The sequence below is a fragment of the Danio aesculapii genome, chromosome 3 (assembly GCF_903798145.1).
Source record: "Danio aesculapii chromosome 3, fDanAes4.1, whole genome shotgun sequence".
In the NCBI taxonomy this organism is placed as follows: domain Eukaryota; kingdom Metazoa; phylum Chordata; class Actinopteri; order Cypriniformes; family Danionidae; genus Danio; species Danio aesculapii.
Window position 1 is genome coordinate 24520316 of NC_079437.1, and position 20947 is coordinate 24541262.

Below are 20947 nucleotides of genomic sequence, written 5' to 3' on the forward strand. Positions count from 1 at the left end.
TAAACCACACACCCTCAAGTGCCTTCCGGTAATTGACGTTGGTGTTTCCTGGAAGTTTTGTGAAAAATCGATGGACGTGTGTCTTACTAACCCAGCTCCAGCCTCCATACCCAGTTACTCTGTACTCCTCACCTTTCTGTTTCCACACCTACAGAACACATCTGTTCAGTTACTGAATGCCTACAGCTCAAATACTGATGCTGATGTGATGTTTCAACAGAAACATAGCTGGCGAGTGCTCAAACGTACCTGGTGTTTGATGGGGAAAGTGTACTTCACCCATGTGGCCTGCTGCATTGTCTCTTCATCCTCTAGCTTTTTCTCTCTCTTTTTCACCTTCTCTTTCTCTTCCCGCTCCACAGAGGTCATACGATGAAGCCTGCGGGAGAATACAAAAAAAAAAAATCATCAAAACTGGGACATAAAGGTGACTCACTGTACATTTTTGGAATGCCTCCAGCACAGAATTTGCTGAAGTACACACATGGATGATTTTGTGTCTAGGAGTCACAATGCACAAGATAATATCCAATGTATCTGAATTTAAGTCTTAAAAGTTCCAATGCATATCCACCAATCTCAGTACAATCATTTAGTCTATTCTGGGGTGCGTTTCCCAAACAACGACGAAAATCGCAGCTGAACTATCATAGTAGTATCAAATGTTTCCTAAAAACGTTTTAAAACCACAGTAGTTATAACGTAAAACAGCCATAATGACGCTCTAAACGTAACAACTTCAGAGAAAAAAAAACATAATTTTTTGTGCAGTTTATATTGTCTTACACACACACGCATTCAAAAAGTATTAGTTTTGGTAAAAACATGCACTCGTTTTCTATATTAATTGAAATATATGTAAACGTCACATATAGGGCCTATGTTTCCTTTACAAATATCATTGAGAATTTAAACATAAAACCACTTTTATAATATATGTTAAAATATATGTGTTATTTTATAACACATTCTAATCTCATATATAAACCATATAAATCGTTAGGATAATGGTTTTAATTTACAGTAGGCAATTTATTATAAAGAAAAAATCCTACTTCATAATAATAATCATTATTATTATTAATTTATTATCATCATCAAGTAGGATATAGTTTATTTATTTTTTTTAAGTCTACTTTTACAATTTGACACTGTTCTAACCAACAGGCCTGTGTCATATACAGTACAGATACATTTCATAATAAATAGCCTATTACAAACTAAAAGCATTAACGTATGCTTTATATTTTTGTTTTCACAAGCTTTGGAGACGTTACATAAATTCTGCTTTTAAATAATAGGTCACCTGAGCCACGGCTGCGTTTAAAATGGCATAGATGTTAAGAAGGGAATAAATTAAAGAAGCGAACACAGTTGTCAATATGAAGATCGCTAAAACTAAAATGTAAAAATACTTTGAAACTTAATTACACGTAAGAGAGATGACTTTAATGTCTTTTTCTTTAATCATTCCAAGTTTAAATGTTGGAACGTTCGAAAAAAATAGGGCATAGGGGATAACTGGGAATAGAACACAGCCAAGTATTATGTTTCTAACTACAGCTCCAGAGGTATAGTTGCAAGTGCACAAGTTTGCGACACAGTGTGTGAATGTTCGTTGGAACGATGGATTTGGGAAACGCCAAATCAACGAACAATGTTTGTAACAACGCAACTTGCGACCTTAGCTGCCCAACCATGGTTTTCGGAAATGTACCCATGGTTTACTTTCATCTAACCACATAACAACTCAGATAATGTCTATCTGAAAACATACTTAAAAATATACTTTAAAATGCTTATATGTGAATGTATCAATCTAACTTGCATCACTTTCGAAGTATAACTTTCCATTTTTATACTTATAAATATTTTCAATTGGGTGCAATTACAGGAGGAATTTCAAAACAGCTACAACATCATATTTAATCTTGAGCTGAAAAATGCCAAGTTTTTTCTACATTATCCATGTCTAACTGGCAAATGATTGCTCTCAATGGTAGCCAACATATTGCATACATCTACACTCCATTTTGATTAATTGTCTGTTTAATCTCCAACTCTTCATTTTTTTACTGTACATCTAATAAAGTTGATGATTCAAATCACTATTTCCCATTAAAATTCCATCAAAATTCGGATGTGCTTGTAATATTATCGTAATGTAAACGCACCTTGTGTGCCCTAAAGAATCCTTCCATACAGGTAGCATTACCACCGGTTTGATTGCACACTCCAGAATGGCCAAAGCTAAAGCAAACTCTCTTGCCTTGCTGCACATTTGGACAGCTTTTATCCAGTTTGACCTGCAACAATAAAAAAACATCACAGGGTCAATTACTTTGTCAAATAATAATAAAAAAAAAAACAGCATCCATGGGTATGCATCAAGACCTGTGTGATGCCCAATTGGGATGCAAGAATGGAGCAGGAATATTGTTTTCCAGCTGGATGATGGTTAATCTCAGAGTAGATACAGTCAGAGCTTTTGAGCCATACAGTGATCCGTTCCACTTGAATTCACCAGCTGGGGTCATGCAGAACTTGTGGGAGAGATGTCTGCGTTTGTCATGGTCCTCTCGATGCTGATGCTTGTTCAGTGCAAGTGTGTTAGTGCTGTACTGGTTGTGGTAGACTCGAAACTTGCCCTCCTGGCCCAGTTTGAAAAAGCCACTGCTCTTGCTTGAATCTCTCTTAAAGGTGCCAAAGGACGACAGTGGAGGAGTCTGAAAGAACATTCACATGATTTACAAAAACATGTACATACATATTTTTAGCAGTAATTGAATATATTTTTTATTTCAAAGAAACTCAACATTAACCTTTGTTTTGCTTAAGACCACTAGTATCATTTGCATAATAGCAATAGAGATTCATGAATGAGCTAATATAACTAAACAACAAAACATTATTTAAAAAAAGGCAGTGGTCTCACCTCTTTAAGTGCTCTGCTACCATCCTGAGAGCTGCCATCTTTGTCCTGCATGACCTTGCGTTGGCTTAGCTTGCTTTCAGGATTCCGGAGTCGTGTAATCATGCGTGAAGATGCTGTCTTTGTGCCGTCTCCATTAGCTTTGCCATCACCTAAAAAAAACATTAATTTCAACTTGCATTCAAATTACAATGGTCAGAGTTTTTATTCTAATGAAACCAACTCATTTGATTCGAATTTTATAGCTTTGATACATTAGATAAAAAATGACAGTGATATATATAATGCTACAAAAGATTTCTAATTGATTTCTAATTTCTAACATCCTGTAGGATTATTTGTATCTCTTTCCAAAACCAATTCCACAGCCAAACATTGATGGTAATGTTTATGATTTATTCATGTATAATTGTTGCACTGAATTTTTTTTTTTACTTTTTGTAACATATAAAACAAATAAGTTGAGGATCATTTTAGAGGACACTCGTGAAAATGTTTGCTTTTAGAACAGTTGGGCAAATGGGCCCAATTCTATGTTTCCAAGCTAACCTCGTAATTAATGCAAAACTTTTTATAGAATCCAAAAAAATCAGATTAAACACCTCGGACAACCTGTGCAAAAAATATATGCCTTGTTTTTCCTTAAAGCTTCAAAAGCGTATGTATAATATTATAATATAATAATAATATAATGATTATTTCTACTACAATTAAAGTCAAAAGATTTATTTCGTGGAATAAAAGTAAATAAAACAGAACATTTGAATGATTGTGTGTACTTACAAACATTGAAAATTAAAAAAAAAATGTAAAAATTCTGTGTGCATAGACACCTGTGTCATCTTGGCTGTTGAGAGAAGACTGAGAGGATCGATCCACCAGATCAGGCTCATCTGGACCCCGTAGGCATTCAGAGATGGAGAAATGACTGCTGCAGCTGTTCTCATCTGCCGTCTGCGCTAGCTCAGCCTCCAGTACAGAATCCCCTTCCCCATGACAGGCACCCTCAGAGCTCTTACCTGAGGAGAAACAGCATGTGCACAATAGTGATGTGTGACATCATGCCCATATTAAAAACAAAACATATAATACATATAGGACCACCAAAAAATATAGTTTGTAACAAAATAAAAAAGAATAATACAGAAGAGAATGGAGTACACCAGCACCCCACTTCAACTGCTGCCAAATATACTATTGTCACAAAAGATTAATGCTACAGTGAGCACCCAAATACTGTTCCCAAATAAATCATGGTAAATCTTAAAACAATCTAGACTGGCTCTACACTCTCTGTAAATATGCTATCCCAAAGAAAATGGCAGATATCCAGTGCTGTTCTGCAAGCAGGACTACTGAACAAAGGTTGCTGTGAAAAGTGCATGGTCTCTTGTGCCAGCAGGGCCTTTTATTGCAGCACAAGAAAACGGAAGATCTACGGTTGGGAAGGAAGAGCAGTTCAAATATGGGGTCTGTCTTAATGTAAAAAGAATGTGAAATTTAGGAAAGCACTCGCTGTACCTGTCAACTCCTCCACCCCATCAGTCCCTTCCCCTTTCTCCTCACCGCTGGAAGACGATGTCACAGCATTTCCTATGGGACTCTGGGAGTCCGGTTTTGTCTGTGCGGTGGAGCTGGATGATGCCACAATCTCAGGAACACTGGAACTGAGCACCTCACCAACTGGGACAGCAGAGACTGAAGCTAAAATGTGAATGGACATAAAAGGCAATGTTTAGTTTTATAGGTTATTTGGCTATACTTTCAAATGTAAATGATGAGGACTGTAGCAGCGTTTGAGAAGAGCCAAGATCACCACACAATACAAGTATTCCAAAATATTACAAAAGGATGAAAACACCGTCCAAATATTATCTTCATATAGATTTCCAATCTGATTTAAAGGGTTTTTTAGTGTGTTGACTTTCATATGTATGTCCCACGTTGCTACAAACACTATTAGGACACATATATTTCTCTAAAAAGTGAATATTGGTTGTTTTTGCATTGTTTAGAGCAAATTCATTCTTCTGGTTAAACATCATGGTACTAAGATCATTGTGTAGTTCCAGTGTGGAGATTGGCTGTACAAAGTGACGTCATTGAGTTTTCAGCACATCTGTTCATTAATTCATGAGAAAGACTTGGTTCGAACCAATCAGCGCACTCTATTTTGAACGAGATGCAACTTCATTAATATGCATAATATAGCTTTGAAACTGTTTTTACCCGTTACAATGTTCAGAGAGACGCCACATTGTGTTGCCAACTGTAATTCAAACAAATAGTAGTAGTATAGTTGGGAGACATGGGTCATCAGTGTTGTATTTGTTGCATTTTCCCGCGACGACAGCACAGCTCGCAAACAAAAATATGTTTGTAAAGAACATTTTTTACCCGAGAGCTTTTTTGCATCTGGAAATGGTGAAATCCAGATTTGCCGCTCGTCTTGTTTTAAAAAAGATGCAATTCCTGTTGGTGTTGATTGTCCTGTCTATGGATTTGGTAAGTGTGTGATCAATGTTCTTTGTTTATGTTCATTCCGATGGCTAATTTAGTACTGTCAGCAGTACTCTTTCAGTTTTTAAAGACATACCTTAGTCAAAATTATTTAGTTACTAAGTTTACAGTAATATCACAACAATATTACGGACTAAAAATCCTCCACACAGCTCTCAGATCTGCGGTAAATGCTGCTCTGTGAATCACTGTCCATCTCCCCTGCGTCTGTGTTTGTGTTGCCGGTGTGAAAATCAGCTGTTGTGCACATGATGAAACTCCCCTTTTTATGCAAACCCTTCCCTCGTTCGACACTCCCACCTAAACAAAGCTGGACTCACCCATTTTCCTGACTTTTTTCAAACTAGAGGTGTGAATGAGACAGGGTGGGTTTCATGGCGCTTTAAGCAGACCTCAATTGACTAAATAATGTACTTTGTGTGTTTTAATTTCAGAGATTTCAACACAATCACATAAACAGCCACAAAATTGACAGAAACTTCTCTCACCATCTGCAGACATTTGCTCATTCTGTGCATTCCCATTACTGGAGTCTTGTTGTGGACATGAACCATTTGAGCTCATCTGATCGGCTGAAGTTGGTTCACCAGATAGAGTTTTCGGCTCTAGTTTGGCCCTCTCAGCCTCTTCCGCTGCCTGCCGCTTTACCTCCTCAAGCTCAGCTTCCTGCTTGGTCTTCAGACGGTCCAGGATCACATCTGGAGGAAACACAAAAAAGGATATTGTGAAGTTCTTGTCCACTTCTGAATAATACTGGGTCTCACTTTATATTTGGTTGTCTTAACTATTATGTACTTATACCAAAATTAATCACTTATTACAATGTACCTATTGTGTAAATACATGTTGACATTGTACTTATGATTGATTAAAAATACCTGCATGTAATTATATTTGTTGACCATACATTACAACTTATCCCACCCCTAAACCTACCCATACCACCAAACCTGTCCCTAAACTTATCTGTATCCCTCCTCAAGAGGACCAGTAGTGCTCTGCAATATATTATGAACACAGTAAGTACATTGTATTTACTTTTTGATTACTTTTTTGATTGAGTAGATAGCAGTTAAGGCCATCTATTATAAAATGGGACCCAATGTTGAAACACCACAATGGCATTCTGGTTTCCTATTAACACTGAATTAGGACTTGAACCTTTTAGAATTCTAACAATATGTAAACAAGTTATGATGGTTTTAAAGTTTTAAATAACTACTTGCAACTTACAGAGGAAGCATTTATTTTACCACACGAAAACAGAGTTTGCACGCAGGAAGCAGAAGGCATGTAAAAAACATCTGCATCTTAATACATTCACAAGCTGAAATCTCTCCAGAGCAGGTGGAGCTGCTTTTGCACTGCTAAAAATAGCGGAGCGGAAAAACAACTCACAGTCATTCTAAATCACAACTAAATTACTTTTTTACTCCATCAATAAAGTGATAGTTATGTCAAGATGCCTCAACTTGCTCTGTTTTCAGGGTTTTTTTTCTGCAACAGAAGTCAATTGGCCATTTTTGTCCAACAATCATCAAATTATCTTGATTTGAAACCACAAGAAACTGACATAGTGTGTAAATTTTCATTTTTGTGTGAACTTCCCCTAATATTAGGTCATATATACACTCAAGTTTGCAACTTAAATTAGTGAATGAGATGATTAACACAATATTTCCAAATTTTCTTTTTCGCACTACTTATTTACACTGCCAGCAATTACAATACATTGTGAAATGGAAATCCTTATTTGCAAAGCAACTATGTCAATAGTTTTCACTTCAATAACCAGAAATATAAAAGTCCAGATACTCACTCTAGCATGAAAAAGCAAATATTAAAAAGAGATTAAAAACATAGTTTTCAGTTGAAAATATGACATATGAAGAGTTTAGATGCAAAAACCTCTAAGAGCCATCTGGAACTCTTCTACAACGAGCATTTTTCTTAGCCTCTTACATTTATGTTCCGTTATTTCATGTTAAAATAACTTATTTGCCATAACAGCAAGGTGGCGCAGTGGGTAGCAAAATCGCCTCACAGCAAGAAGGCCGCTGGTTCAAGCCCCGGCTGGGTAAGTTGGCATTTCTGTGTAGAGTTTGCATGTTCTCCCCGTATTGACATGGGTTTCCTCCAGGTGCTCCGGTTTTCCCCACAAGTCCAAAGACATGCACTATAGGTGAATTTGGAAAGCTAAATTGTCCGTAGTGCATGCGTGTGAATGAGTGTGTATGGGTGTTTCCCAGTAATGGGTTGCAGCTGGAAGGGCATCTTCTGTGTAAAACATATGCTGGATAAGTTGGCAGTTCATTCCACTGTAGCGACCCCAGATTACTAAAGGGACTAAGCCGAAAAGAAAATTAATTAATGAATATTTGCCATAAAACTGAAATTACTGAATCAAGACATAGGAGCCTGAGAAAAAGGCTAATTTTAGAAGAAAATAGTAATATATACATCAGTGTAAAACCTATGAAAGGTGAAAAAACATATTCTGTGATATTAAAACCACATGGTTCTCCACTTTTGTCATGGCCTCTTTTTTTGCTTTAACAAACTTTTCCCTCAGGTTTTTCCAAACTTTTCCAAAAACTTTCCTCCTTTTCCACGGCTGTTGCAATTTCTAGCCAAGAACTATTGGTTATCTGGTTCTCCCTATGATCACGCATGGACGGATCAAAAAGAGGTCTGTTCAGTCCTACCCGTTTCAGACAAAATCTCTTCAAAGAGTTTCATATTCAACTCAAATCAAACGCAGCACCGCGCGAACTGTTCACTCGAGTCTCAAAAAATGTTGTGAGCTCTGCCAGCCCAAATTATGTTGTGCGCACCCAAAGGGAACCTCCGCAAACACAGCGATGACGTCACATTCGCCGCGCGCACAGACTTCAGTAACAGAAAGCTGATTGGCTATTGCATGTTGGTCTCATTTGTAGTTGTAATACCGCAAATTACATTTGGACTAGTGAAATAAAGAACTACAACACCACTAAAACCAGCAACAACAACAAAAAAATAATTTAAATGAGCAGTAGATGTAGCGTTACAGGGACATTGGAAAAATAAGACCTGTGCAAAAATATTTAGGACCTAGAACAGCGATTTAAGACTTTGTAAGGTCTAATATTTCAATTTTTTAATTTAAGACTTTTTCAGACCTCGCGGAAACCCTGTAAATATTTGTAAGAGTCCTCCACAATTTAATTAAATTAACAGATTTTGTTTAACCTTTGAGTGGATTTAATAATGGGAGTAATAATAATGGACTTTAGATTTCTAAGCTGTCATTGCATATAGTACTTCAAAAACTGCCCACATACTTAAGAAAAGTAGCTGCTGTCATTTCAATTCAAGCAACATGAAGGCAGAGCAAACAAAAGTTCAGCAGAGTCAGCAGTGTAGTGGCATACTTAAAAAATAAATAAATAAAAATTATATATATATTTATATATATATATATATATATATATATATATATATATATATATATATATATATATATATATATATATATATATATATATATATATATAAATAAAAAGTGAGTGTGGGTTGCTAAAATTATCTAATTTCCAAAAAACTGTTGATTCAGAGAACCTGCATGGCCATAAAGAAATGCTTCAGTTAGCCAGCCATCAGAAATGATCAGGTATCTGCTTACAAACGTACTTAAAACTCTGAAATGCAGAGCATACCATCCAGTGGACAACTATGCCTTTCAAAACTATTCTGATTTACAAAGGAAAGTGAAAGTTATTACATGTGTCTAAAGAGAAAGATTTAATTCAACAAGATTTAATTAGTTAATTACCACATTATGTTTTTACTCTATTTTTTACAAACAAAAAAAACAAGGAAACGTGCAATAGGCAGAAAAATGTTATGGGAATTAGTATAACTTATTAAAAAATATTGTGAGTTAACTTTTATTCTAAAAAATTATTCTAAAATGTTAATATTTGTAAAAACTTTACAAATATGTCTGTGCTCCCCCAAAACCCCTGCTCACAATGACTAACAATTTAAATTGAAAATCTATATTGTCTCACTCTGCATGGGTATATGATTTTTGATTAGTATATTTTCTTACCGTTGGCAACAGTGAGATATGCCTTGTTGTTCCCGCGGGCCTTGTTAGTGAGCTCCTCTGTGATGTCCATGTGAGCGTGGATCTCCTCTCTCATCTCCTCCAGCACAGAGCACAGGTCATTCTCCCAGAATCCTTTATCCAGGAGCTCCAGTAGCTCTCCCAGCTGGACTTTAGTGCTGTAGTACCAGATCTGCTTGCTGTCATCCTCTCCGTCCTCCTCTCTGAAACATCAAATTGTGTACAGGTTTCACTTTTAGACTATCAAAATAGTAACAAATAAAAAAAACAGTCAGCTAAAAAGCTTTTTTAAAACCAAGTCATCATCCATTTCATACCTACAAAACTAAATGATCTGCAACTAATAAATGTCTTTATCATTCAGTAGAGGTTTTGTAGAACTATTACTATGACCTAGGGTGGCACGGTGACTCAGTGGTTAGCACTGTCGTCTCACAGCAAGAAGGTCGCTGCTTCGAGCCCCGACTGGATCAGTTGGCATTTCTGTGTGGAGTTTGCATGTTTTCTGTGTTCTTGTGGGTTTCCTTCGGGTGCTCCAACTATAAGTGATTTGAATGAACTAAATTGACCATAGTGTATCAGTGTGTGCATGAATGAGTGTGTATGGGTGTTTCCCAGTACTGGGTTGCAGCTGGAAGAGCATCTGCTGCGTAAAACATATGCCGAAACAGTTGGCGGTTCATCTCGCTGTGACAACCTCTGCAATAGAGACTAGGCTGAAGAAAAATTAATGAATGAATAAATGAATATTACTATGACAAGTTTATGGCCTGTGAACATGAGAAATTGAACAGCAAGTAAAAAAAACAACCCTTTCCACAATTAATTCGACAATTCAATTAATCATTTTGGTTTAGGTATTGTGAAAGATGTGAAAATCAACTGTGATCAAGACAACTGAAACATCATAGAATTTTTATTTGAGCAATTACATCAATATAATTAGAGCTGTGCGAGTTGTTGAAAATATCTAATTGCGATTTTAACAGATTTTGCGATTTCAATTTTATTTGTGATTTAATTTTTTAGTCAAGCTTCAGCTCAATATTCTGTATCGTAGCTTCTTACTGCTAAAATGCAGTGAGTGTTAGTTAAAAAAGGAACTGAAATGATATCAACTAATCCAACTTTTATTTAAATTTGTTTATAAATATTCAGAAATTAAACACAAATTTTTTTATGTACACTGAAAAAAGTGTTGCATGCAGAACCGTTGCAAACTATTTATTTGTGTGGAATTTAAACAAATTTAAAATTGTTGAAATTAATTTGTTTGTTTAAATTCAGCCCAAATAAATTATTTACAACCACTTTACGTAAAAAATTTGAGTAAATCCAAGGAATCATCTTTGAATAATAATAATAATAATAATAATAATAATAATCATAACAATTTTTTTTCAGTGTAGAGCAAACAGTAGTGATTTTTTGGTGTTAGTTCTCTCCTGATGCCTTCGTGATGTTTTTTCATATGGTGTAACAACTTCAAACAACTCTGAAGTTGTACTTTGCTGTTGCTAGCTACTATATTGAGTGTCACTGGCGATACTTTTAGTTGACTTTTTAGCAAGACGCTCCTCATTTAGCCGCCTGTGCTGCTTTTTTAGGTGCTGGTTGTTGTACTGCCTCATGCTGTGACAACAATTCTGCGACAGCTCTTACAAATGACCTGTTTTTGTTCGGTGTCTGTGACTTTGAAACCAATATATTCCCATATTACTGACGTGCTGTTTTTCTTTGATATGAATTTATCTATTAATGCTTCTGAGGCAGCAGAAACCATTATTCCACTTGTCCGCACTTTCCTCTTTGTTTTATTGTGGGCTTTCTTCATAGTTCGGTTGTGCAATTCTGATTGGGCAGAACGAAAGTGTGCTCACACAATTGGCTATTAAGCCTGTCATACACAGACAATGTCAGGCATTTGCTTTGGGTGGTGGAAATTATATAATAGATATGCATTTCATATCGCAGCCTCTTGTGATTAGCTAATCGCAACATTTCAAATCGCGATAGTGAGCCCTAAATGTAATTATCCAAAATTTCAGTTTTTGCAAAAAACCTATGTGAAATATTAATAGTTTAATTGAAAGCTAAAATTATTTTCACAAAATGCTTAAAATATTAAGAAGTCTATATTGGAAATATCTTTAATACTGAACAGAATAATAAATAATTGAAAAACACTATTTCAGAAAATATCCAGTTATCATAAATGTTACGTTTTTATACTCGTTATTTTATTATTTTATACTCATTACACATGTTAAAACTACTTCATAGTTGATAGCATTAAATAATAAGAAAACAAAACACCTGAGCAACAGCATTATCAACTTCAATTACTTCAACTGAATTACCAATTGAATTGGTTTTTGACTTTGAAATGAAATCTTTCATTTGGACTTCAGTTTCAGCTAAAACAAAAAAAAACTAGTGCATAACTTAGAAATGTAGTATGTTAAATTAAAAGTAGAACAAATTAAATCTAATTTATTAAAATAACTGAAATAATAATCTAAAATAAATGTTTATACACATCTATAATAGTAAACAGAATAGCAGTTGTGAAACTGATAAATGAAAACTGAAGATGTTCTGTTGCATGATGGTGGACTACACTGAAAATGCTTGAAAGTGATCATTTGTGAAAGACGTTGGCTTCAGCATTTCCAACTGTATCAAAAACATCTGCGGATACTCACACAACAACCCTCCTGTTGAGAAACCAGTATTTCCTTTGATGCCGGTCGAAACCGATGGGCTCCTGCCTGATGTACGGCCGGCTCTTCTGGAACTCTGTCAGACAGTCTGTGACGCCGGGCACTTTATGTGCCACACAAATCTCGCACTGCCATTCGTCCTCAGGCACCTCCTCCAGCGGCGGCTTCACACACTCCAGATGATACACAGCTGAGCAGGTCTCACAGCACAGCAGGTCTCCGAGTCTGTGACAAACCCGACAGTGATCGTCGTACTGAATGACACCCTCAGACATCAGCTCCTCACGGGCCAGGTTGGTGGTGAGGAATTGGTCCACTAGGAACTGCAAGACCTTTATTTTGCTCTCCAAAGGGCTGAACGGATAGTCTTCCCCCTCTAGGTCCGGGAGCACGTGGTGATACTCTGGGTCGCTTTCGCAGTATGAACGAACCACTTCTGGCCAGGTCATGCCATCGATGAAGTACAGCGTGGAGTTGACGCTGTCCTTGAGGTCAGCAGGTCCAAAAGTGGTGTTGGAGGTGTCTTCCTCTCGCAAGATGGCCTTCAGGAGACAGATGTGCGTCTCCGCCATCAGTGTGCACTGCTCCTGTCCGACCAGAGCAGCACAGAAGTCCTCGAAACGGAATGGAGAGAGACGTAGGACGGTGCAGAAACTGCGAAGGACCTCGTAAATAGCTAATGCGTTGAGAAGCTGCTCATTGGGAAGAAGAAGGTCCTCGGAGGAGTTGGGCAGCTCAAGTAGAGGAATCTCCTTCTGCTCCAGGATAGGAGAAGGTGGCCTCCTTGGTCTTGGCCTTTTACGACCTACTAAAACAAAGGGAATTAGAATCAGATTGGATTGCACAGTGGAATTCTGGGTAGTTGACAAAAAAATGTTTTTTATTTTTTGTAAAACACCATATTATATATGAGCAATTCCAGCATTATGGATGTGACATTTGCAGTAAAAATTCAAAACATTGATTCACATAGAAAGTATATGTTAACATTATATTGAAATATCTGTTAATATTTTCCAAAACAACTAACCAGAGTTGTGTGATCATAAAAATATCAATCTGTAAACAACAGGGGTTTGGTAAGAAAATTTAGGTTTTAAATAATGGAAATAAGCATGTGTTAGGGATGTGACGAAAAAAGTTAGCGAGTTTACAGTATTACACATACTTTGTAGAAATTCTTGTAGAATTAAACTGCACCACAAACAAAGCTAATCTAAAGAATAAAAGGTGGCTCTCTATACAATAATTAAGATTAATTTTATTTTGTTTGACATTTTTGCATTTTTGACAAAAAATCTTTCGTAAATCAAATATAATTGTTTGAAAACATTGACAGAGACATTTTTGAGTATGTTTACAGTTGTGTAAAATACAAGCCTACACAAAAAAACATAAAAGGGTTTCGATTTTTTAGTGAAACAAAAAAGGCTGACATTTGCATGGAATTGCTCATATAATACACACACGCACGCACGCGCACACACACATTCCATGCAAATGTCAACCTTGTCATAAAAAAATTAAGTTTTCACCAAACTACAGAATCCATTTCTAGGTTTTTTTGTGTAAGCAAGTATTGTACAGTGTTTTAGAAATCCTTAAAAATGTCTGTCAATATTTTGAACTATTATATTTGATTTTCCAAACTCACACAAGTGGCAATTTCACATCTGTCACATCCATAACGACACCCTTTCCTCACAAATGCAAAAATCTTAATTAAAAGATACATTTAAAAGTACAAAACATGTTTACAGATTGATATTTTTCTGATCCCATAATTCTGTGGTTAGTTGCTCTGGAAAATATAACCAGATATTTCGATATAGTGTTTACAAATACTTTTTCTGTCAATATATGTGTTGAGTTTTTAATGCAAATGTAACATGCACACACACACACACACACACATATATATATATGCACATACATATATGTGTGTGTGTGTGTGTGTGTGTGTGTGTGTGTGTGTGTGTGTGTGTGTGTGTGTGTGTGTGTGTGTGTGTGTGTGTGTGTGTGTGTGTTATCATGTATAAATATATGAAGAGTTTAGATGCTTCATTTTAAAATTAATTAGATTGATTTCACATTCACAGTGACGAATAAGTTATTTTCATTGCCTTTCAAGTGAAATAACTGAACATAAACATAGGAGGCTGAGAAAAATTGTCATTTTAGGAGAGCATTTCAGATGGCATTTAGAGGTTTTGGCATCTGAACTCTTCATATATACGTAGTTTGAAGGCTGATGTTTGAGAAAATATAAGGTGTCGCCAACTTTTTCAACACGTTTACGGTTTCTTTTCAGGGTTTCTGCAGTTTCACAAAGTCAAATTTAAGACATTTTTAAGACCATTGTGAATGAAATTTCAGACTTTTAGAGAGCAAAATACTAAAGATTTTTCGTTATGGCCTGTGGATTCTTTTTTACTTGCCCCATTAAAATTCAATTATATCTTAGCAACATATTTTAAAGTGTTAAAACAAGCAAACTCTAGTTATATATACCTATAGATATATTATATAGACATATATATTAGGCATGGGCTGGTATAAGATTCTGACGGTATGATAACCTTGTATAAAAATAGCATGGTTTCACAGCATCACGGTATTGTGATTTCTGCTCTAAAATAAATTCTTTTAAATGTCTGGGTAAAAAAACAAATACTTTTTTCCCCTTTGAAAACAATATATTCTATTTTTTTAAAGATTTATGATATAATGTAGCAGTAAACACGTCAGGCTAAATAATTACAATGAATCATTGACCTCTGCTGTCTTCATTTGTTTCAAAAACACAGATTTCTTTACAATTTTAAACGTCATCTTTGGATATTTTTCTGCTGGAGATACTGTTGTCCTAAAAACTAAAAAAAAAAATGTAAATAAAAATCCTACACATACCTTAAGGATGGTATTACAGAAAATTTTGGCAGTATTAAAACCTTGACTTTTTCAAACTGTGGTATACCTTGAAAACGTATAATATATATATATATATATATATATATATATATATATATATATATATATATATATATATATATATATATATATAAAAATATATATATATATAAATATATATATATATATATATATATATATATTTTTTTTTTTTTTTTTTTTTAATATTATTGTACTATATTATTACCAAGGACGTAAGGAGATAATTAAACCATATTGGTATATTTCAGATGGATTGTTGTTGTACCAATTAGGTAACTTTACACGGAAAAAGAAAAATTAAGACCTACTTAGAAGTATTTATGACCTACAACTAGGCATGGGTCGGTGTAAGATTTTGACAGTATGATAACCTTGAATAAAAATATCACGGTTTCGCAGTTTTACGGTATTAAGATTACAGTTTAAAAATATATTATTTTTACATGTCTGGGTAAAAAACAAAACCTTTTTTCAACTTTGAACACAATGTATTTTATTTTGAGAAACTTTTAAGATATTTTGGAGCAGTAAACATGTCAGGCTAAATTATTCAAATGAATCATTCACTTCTGCTGTCTTCATAAGTTTTAAAAACACAGATTTCATTACAATTTAAGACGGCATCTTTGGATATCTTTTCTGCTGGAGACACTGTTGTCCTAAAAAACTTAAAACAAAACATTAAAAAAAATAAATAAATCTTACATATACGGTAGGAACGGTATAGCTAAAAATTATGGCGGTTTCAAAACCTTGACTTTTCCAAACCACGGCTAAAAATCATCCCATGCCTGCATACAACACCATATTTCAGTGAATTTAAAACTTTTTAAGGCTAAAATTAAAGACAAAGACTTTTTAGGACCCTAAAGACACCATACTTTTACTGAACTGTTAAAAATGTCCTATGTTGTGACAGTAAAATGAGGGGGAAGAAGTATAACATAAAAAGCATGAGAGTGACTTATTTACTTTACTTGTTGGACATTTTCAATAAATTGGCAGTGTCACACCAAAGGAGAACCAAACCGGTTTTAGTGGTTGCAAAAACATGACGGTTTTGAGATTTGGCTCAGAAATGTTTTAAAAAATGTAACACTGTGGTTTTTATAACAAGTGGTCCATTAAAAAACGTTTAACCATTTTTCTGCATTTACCACATCAACAACCCATGTGTTAAAAAGGCAACAAGTTAATGCTTAAAGCAGTAGTTCGTTCAAAAATGAAAACTGTACTGTACCATCATTTACTCAACTTCATGTCATCCTAGGTGTCTGTTTTCTTTAAGATGAAAACAACTGAAGCTAAAATAAATATTTTTAATTCAGTCAGGAGCTTCTCATCCCTATCTATACTCATCATATACTTTTTCTGTTGAACACAAAGAAAGATATTTTGAAGAATGTAAGAAAACGGTGGCCATTGACATCCACACTAGGGAAAACAATACAACTGAAGTCAATGGCTACCAGTTTACAACATTCTTCATGATATCTTTAGTGGTAAATAAGTTGGCAACTATAAAGGGGAAAAAATTTTGGCAGAATTTTTAGTTTTAAATCAACTTTACCTTTAAATAATATACTGGCTGTCCCCAGGTTGTAATGGCAATTAATGTTTTTTAAACGTTCCTGTGTCTGTCCAGGACTGTCAATTCTACATTCTTGAATTGTCATATTTAAGACCTTTTTATAGGTATTACTATGACATATGCATGTACAGACATTTAACAGGATCTGGTGCACCTTGTATCTGATGATGTGATATCAGCATCTAGATTTTTAATATCTATAAAAAATTAAAGCAAATACATTTTAAATTGTAGAAATTCTTTGACGAAAAATACAAAAAAGATTTTAATTAGAAAGAAAATGCATTAATATAGACATAACCATGTAAAACTATGATTGGGTGACATAATTGAACTTAGATTATTACAAAAGCCTTCCATTTCAAATAATTGCTTTGAACTTTAAATTAATCAAATTATCAACACAAATATTAATCACAGTTCCTAAAAGATGAAGCAGAATAATGCTTCACAACAGAATAACACTGACAACAACCAAAAATGTTTCTTTGAAAGCAAATCAGAATGATTTTCAAAATATTAAGTGAGAGTAAAAATCAGCTTTTCCATCCCAGAAATAATTTTCACATTTCACAGCACATGGATATTGAAAACAGTTGCTTGAAATTGATGTTCAATACATCCATCATTCAAAAACAGATTTCAGCGCTGTTTTCCTCTCACAGGCCGGGTAAATAACTTTAACAACAACAAAGACTACATCATAAATGTCCCTATGACGTCATGCTCGAGCATGACACAGTAGCGGGTCGAAATTAAACTTCCTTCCCGCGTCAGGTGCAACAGCACTGGCGCTGGATTTCAAAACAATCGGCCGCATGCTGTCCTGTCATTAGCTGCACTTCAGTCCTGGCTACGTGCTGCAAACAGCACTCAGACAACCATACACTCATGCAAATCAGGGCGGAAAGTAAGTAAAACACCCAAATGACACATTTTGCCCCGGTTAAACGAAGGTTTTAGAAACATGCGATTAATTTTACTAATAAATTATCTTATCAGCGCGTAATCAATTAGCAAGAGGACGGGCTAACTAACTTTTGCAGTTCTCCTGAGTGGACTAAAATCAGATCCAATTACAGTCTCAACACAACCCAAATACAGTCATATAATTAGAAAGAATTATTTAAAATCATTAAATAAAAATATGCAAAAAGGTGCCTTGATTTAATACGCTAACAGGCTAATGTTAGCAAATACATAATTGACGAGTGAAGCTAACTTTTTGTTAATGACTTTAAAACTGTTTCACTGTTGTGCAATGTCAAATTAGGTTCAATGCTTAATTCTACACCTTTATAATCTTGATAACGTCATGCAATTTTTATTTCATCACAAATAAGCACTACCGCGCTAAAGCTAAGTGCTAAACCAGCGGCCTCTGCCAGCATAGGAAAGCACCAGGATCCATTTTGAGTGTTTTGGTCAACAAAAGAGCGAGCGTTCAAGTTTAATTTCGCACCCATCGCAGCGCATTTATTAGTAATTTGCGAATCCGACGAAGCGTCCGTACCTGTGTTGCTGCCGTGGCTGCTCTCTGTGCAGTAACTCGCATCGTCTTCATCCAATTCGTCCAGTTCCTCCAGGTAGTCGGACTCGTCGTTGATGGCCTCCTCCTCTTCTTCTTCCTCCTCTTCGTCCGTCGGAGGCTCCTCGATGTATTCGTCCTCCTCCGATCTCAAACTGACCGCATCTTCGTCGTCCTCATCGCTCTCGTGGTCGTCGTAAACCACCCCGCTCGCGGTGCTCCGCCGCCCCCTGCCTCTGGCCGTCCCCCTGCCTCTTCCTCTGCCTCTCGATGATGCCGCGGATCGCGCTTTTCTCCGGCCTCGTGTTGAATGGTGATGGGTCCCTCGTTTCGGAGTGACATAATCCTCATCCGAGCCCCCTTTCACCTTCGGTTTCAAGCTCCGGCGGGGTCTCAGCCCGCGCACCGGCCCCGTTGAGGGCTCCTGCACCAGCTGGGCTTTGGGCGGCCTGCCTCGTCTCCCCCTCATTATGGATAAAAATCTATTCTCTTCAGTTTCGCGTATTGCCTGCAGTTTACACGCAGCAAACCCGGAATTTCGGGCACCACCACAAAGTTGATCCCTCGTAGGTACGGATGCACTAGTCCCGCGGAGCCCCGGTCTCGGTTAACGAGAGAAAGCTCAAAACGAACGCCCGGCGCCCCGCTTCAGGTCGCTCGCAGCCGCCATGTTCTTTCCTCCCTCTCCGTCCGCTGACAACAGACAGCAGGCCCGTGCTGGCGTCACGTGACGAGCGCTCCGACTCAACGCTCGCTACTTTCACCACGATGTTTGCAGCGTTTCGCGTTTGTCAACACGCGTCCAGAGCGCGTGGTGCTGCTATTAGGCGCTTAAGCACGAGAAAATGTATTTCTTTGCGTGCATCTGCTGGTTTTAGTGTTGTTTCTGAGCAGCGCCTCTTGTCATCTGTTCTCCATTTTCTTCTACGTGTTAACTTCAGTCGGTTCATTGAGATGGAGGGCTGACTGAAACATACTCACCCAAGTTACTCTGTGAATAAAAATAAGTTTGAATAGGTGCTGCGCTTGGTTTTTCTATTTTCACATGATGAAAATACCCACAATGTGATGATTATTAGATTATCAGAAATATATATATATATATATATATATATATATATATATATATATATATATATATATATATATATATATAACATTATATAAAATATATATATATAACATTATATAAAATATATAGATATATACAATTATGATCAATAATTGTGTGATCTGTAACATCTGAATATGACATGCTCAGACAAACAGTGGACATTTCACGTCAGATGTCTGATATAATATAAGCTTAGCTAAACATATTTTCCTCTCATATTATGTAATCTGTTGGTCAATCATATTAGGCTACAAGTTATTGGATATTTCATACATTTAATGTATTGTAGCCATTAAGTTAAATACATATTTAAACTTGTTTATTATACTGATTATTAAACAAGGAACAAAGATTTCTAAATATATGAAACTGATATAAATGCACAGAGTATATGTATCCCATTGTTGTAAGCATGTGTAAGATTATATGGTAACTTTCTGCCTGTTGGCTGTAAACACTTCAGCTTTGTAGACTTACTCCTTGTTTTGTTTTTTGTTTTTAACTTGTGCTAAGAATATTTTTTTTTAATTAAATTTCAGAAGGTATTTCAAATAACATTCAAAGTTGTATTTATTTTAACGTTGTGTGTGCGTGTGTGTTTGTGTGTGTGTAAAACAACATTTACACTGTCCTTGAGTAATCCCCATTACAAAAACACTGAGATGAGATCATAACCTTACATTCATTTCAATGTCTTTGATTATATACATATTTTAATAATTGGTGTCTTATTTATTTGATTAATTGAAATATAGTCAGCTGGTTTGTTTTCATTTCAGTTCATTTTGCATTTCTGAGCTTTTGGTTTGGTCCATAGAGTGGTGAAAAATGTGTCTGAATTCATAAAGAGGAAGCTTTGATGCATGCTTACATCCAAAATAAAAGATGACAAACTAAAACAATGAAGACCACAAATAGACCCACTCAACATACTCCAAAACTCAATGTTTGGGAGAAGTACTTAATACATTAAGCTATACAAATAGAACAGATAAAGACATTTACAACGTGCCAATAACATAATGCCTATACAATAATCAATACTCGAGCGACAGGGACCTCTGGTGGCCAAGCTGGGAATGAGCTCGACGGTGTAACGATAATACATAAACATGACAATACACTAATTGTGTATTTTATGATTTGTGTAGTACAATTTTGTAACATTTTGTTTGTGAAAGTAGGTCATTAGATGATGTGTAGTGTTAATACAAGCATTTGAAGTCGAACACATTCTGTTTTTGATCCCTTTTTTCTACAGTTATGACGTAATAGGAATTACGTGTTCTTTTAGACCGTTGTCAAATGAAGTCGTCATTACAAAAATAGCAATTATCGTTCCGTGCGAGGTGTATTTTTATTCAAAACTTGTGCCGTTGACGTTGCTACAACAAGTAGTCGTGGCCGAGTGGTTAAGGCGATGGACTAGAAATCCATTGGGGTCTCCCCGCGCAGGTTCGAATCCTGCCGACTACG

General features: G+C 35.8%; 1 protein-coding gene and 1 non-coding gene across 6 annotated transcripts in view; one reads left to right on the forward strand and one right to left on the reverse strand.

Annotated features, from left to right (window-relative positions):
• Positions 1–19063, reverse strand: part of bptf (bromodomain PHD finger transcription factor) — a 44825-nt gene extending 25762 nt beyond the window's left edge. For 3 of the 5 annotated variants that reach the window (XM_056453468.1, XM_056453467.1, XM_056453466.1), the window contains exons 1-11: positions 18343–19063; positions 12269–13094; positions 9546–9766; positions 5941–6150; positions 4454–4636; positions 3766–3951; positions 2936–3084; positions 2395–2726; positions 2175–2306; positions 250–379; positions 13–148 (exon numbers count right to left, since the gene is read on the reverse strand). In XM_056453468.1, coding sequence (XP_056309443.1) covers positions 13–148; positions 250–379; positions 2175–2306; positions 2395–2726; positions 2936–3084; positions 3766–3951; positions 4454–4636; positions 5941–6150; positions 9546–9766; positions 12269–13094; positions 18343–18826 — 2989 coding nt within the window. In that variant the 5' untranslated portion in view covers positions 18827–19063. The remainder of the gene's footprint in view (positions 1–12; positions 149–249; positions 380–2174; positions 2307–2394; positions 2727–2935; positions 3085–3765; positions 3952–4453; positions 4637–5940; positions 6151–9545; positions 9767–12268; positions 13095–18342) is intronic. The other 2 variants (XM_056453470.1, XM_056453469.1) reach the window with 1 other exon arrangement.
• Positions 19064–20865: 1802 nt separating this feature from the next.
• Positions 20866–20947, forward strand: trnas-aga (transfer RNA serine (anticodon AGA)). Its single transcript has one exon. It is a non-coding gene; the product is annotated as a tRNA-Ser (tRNA).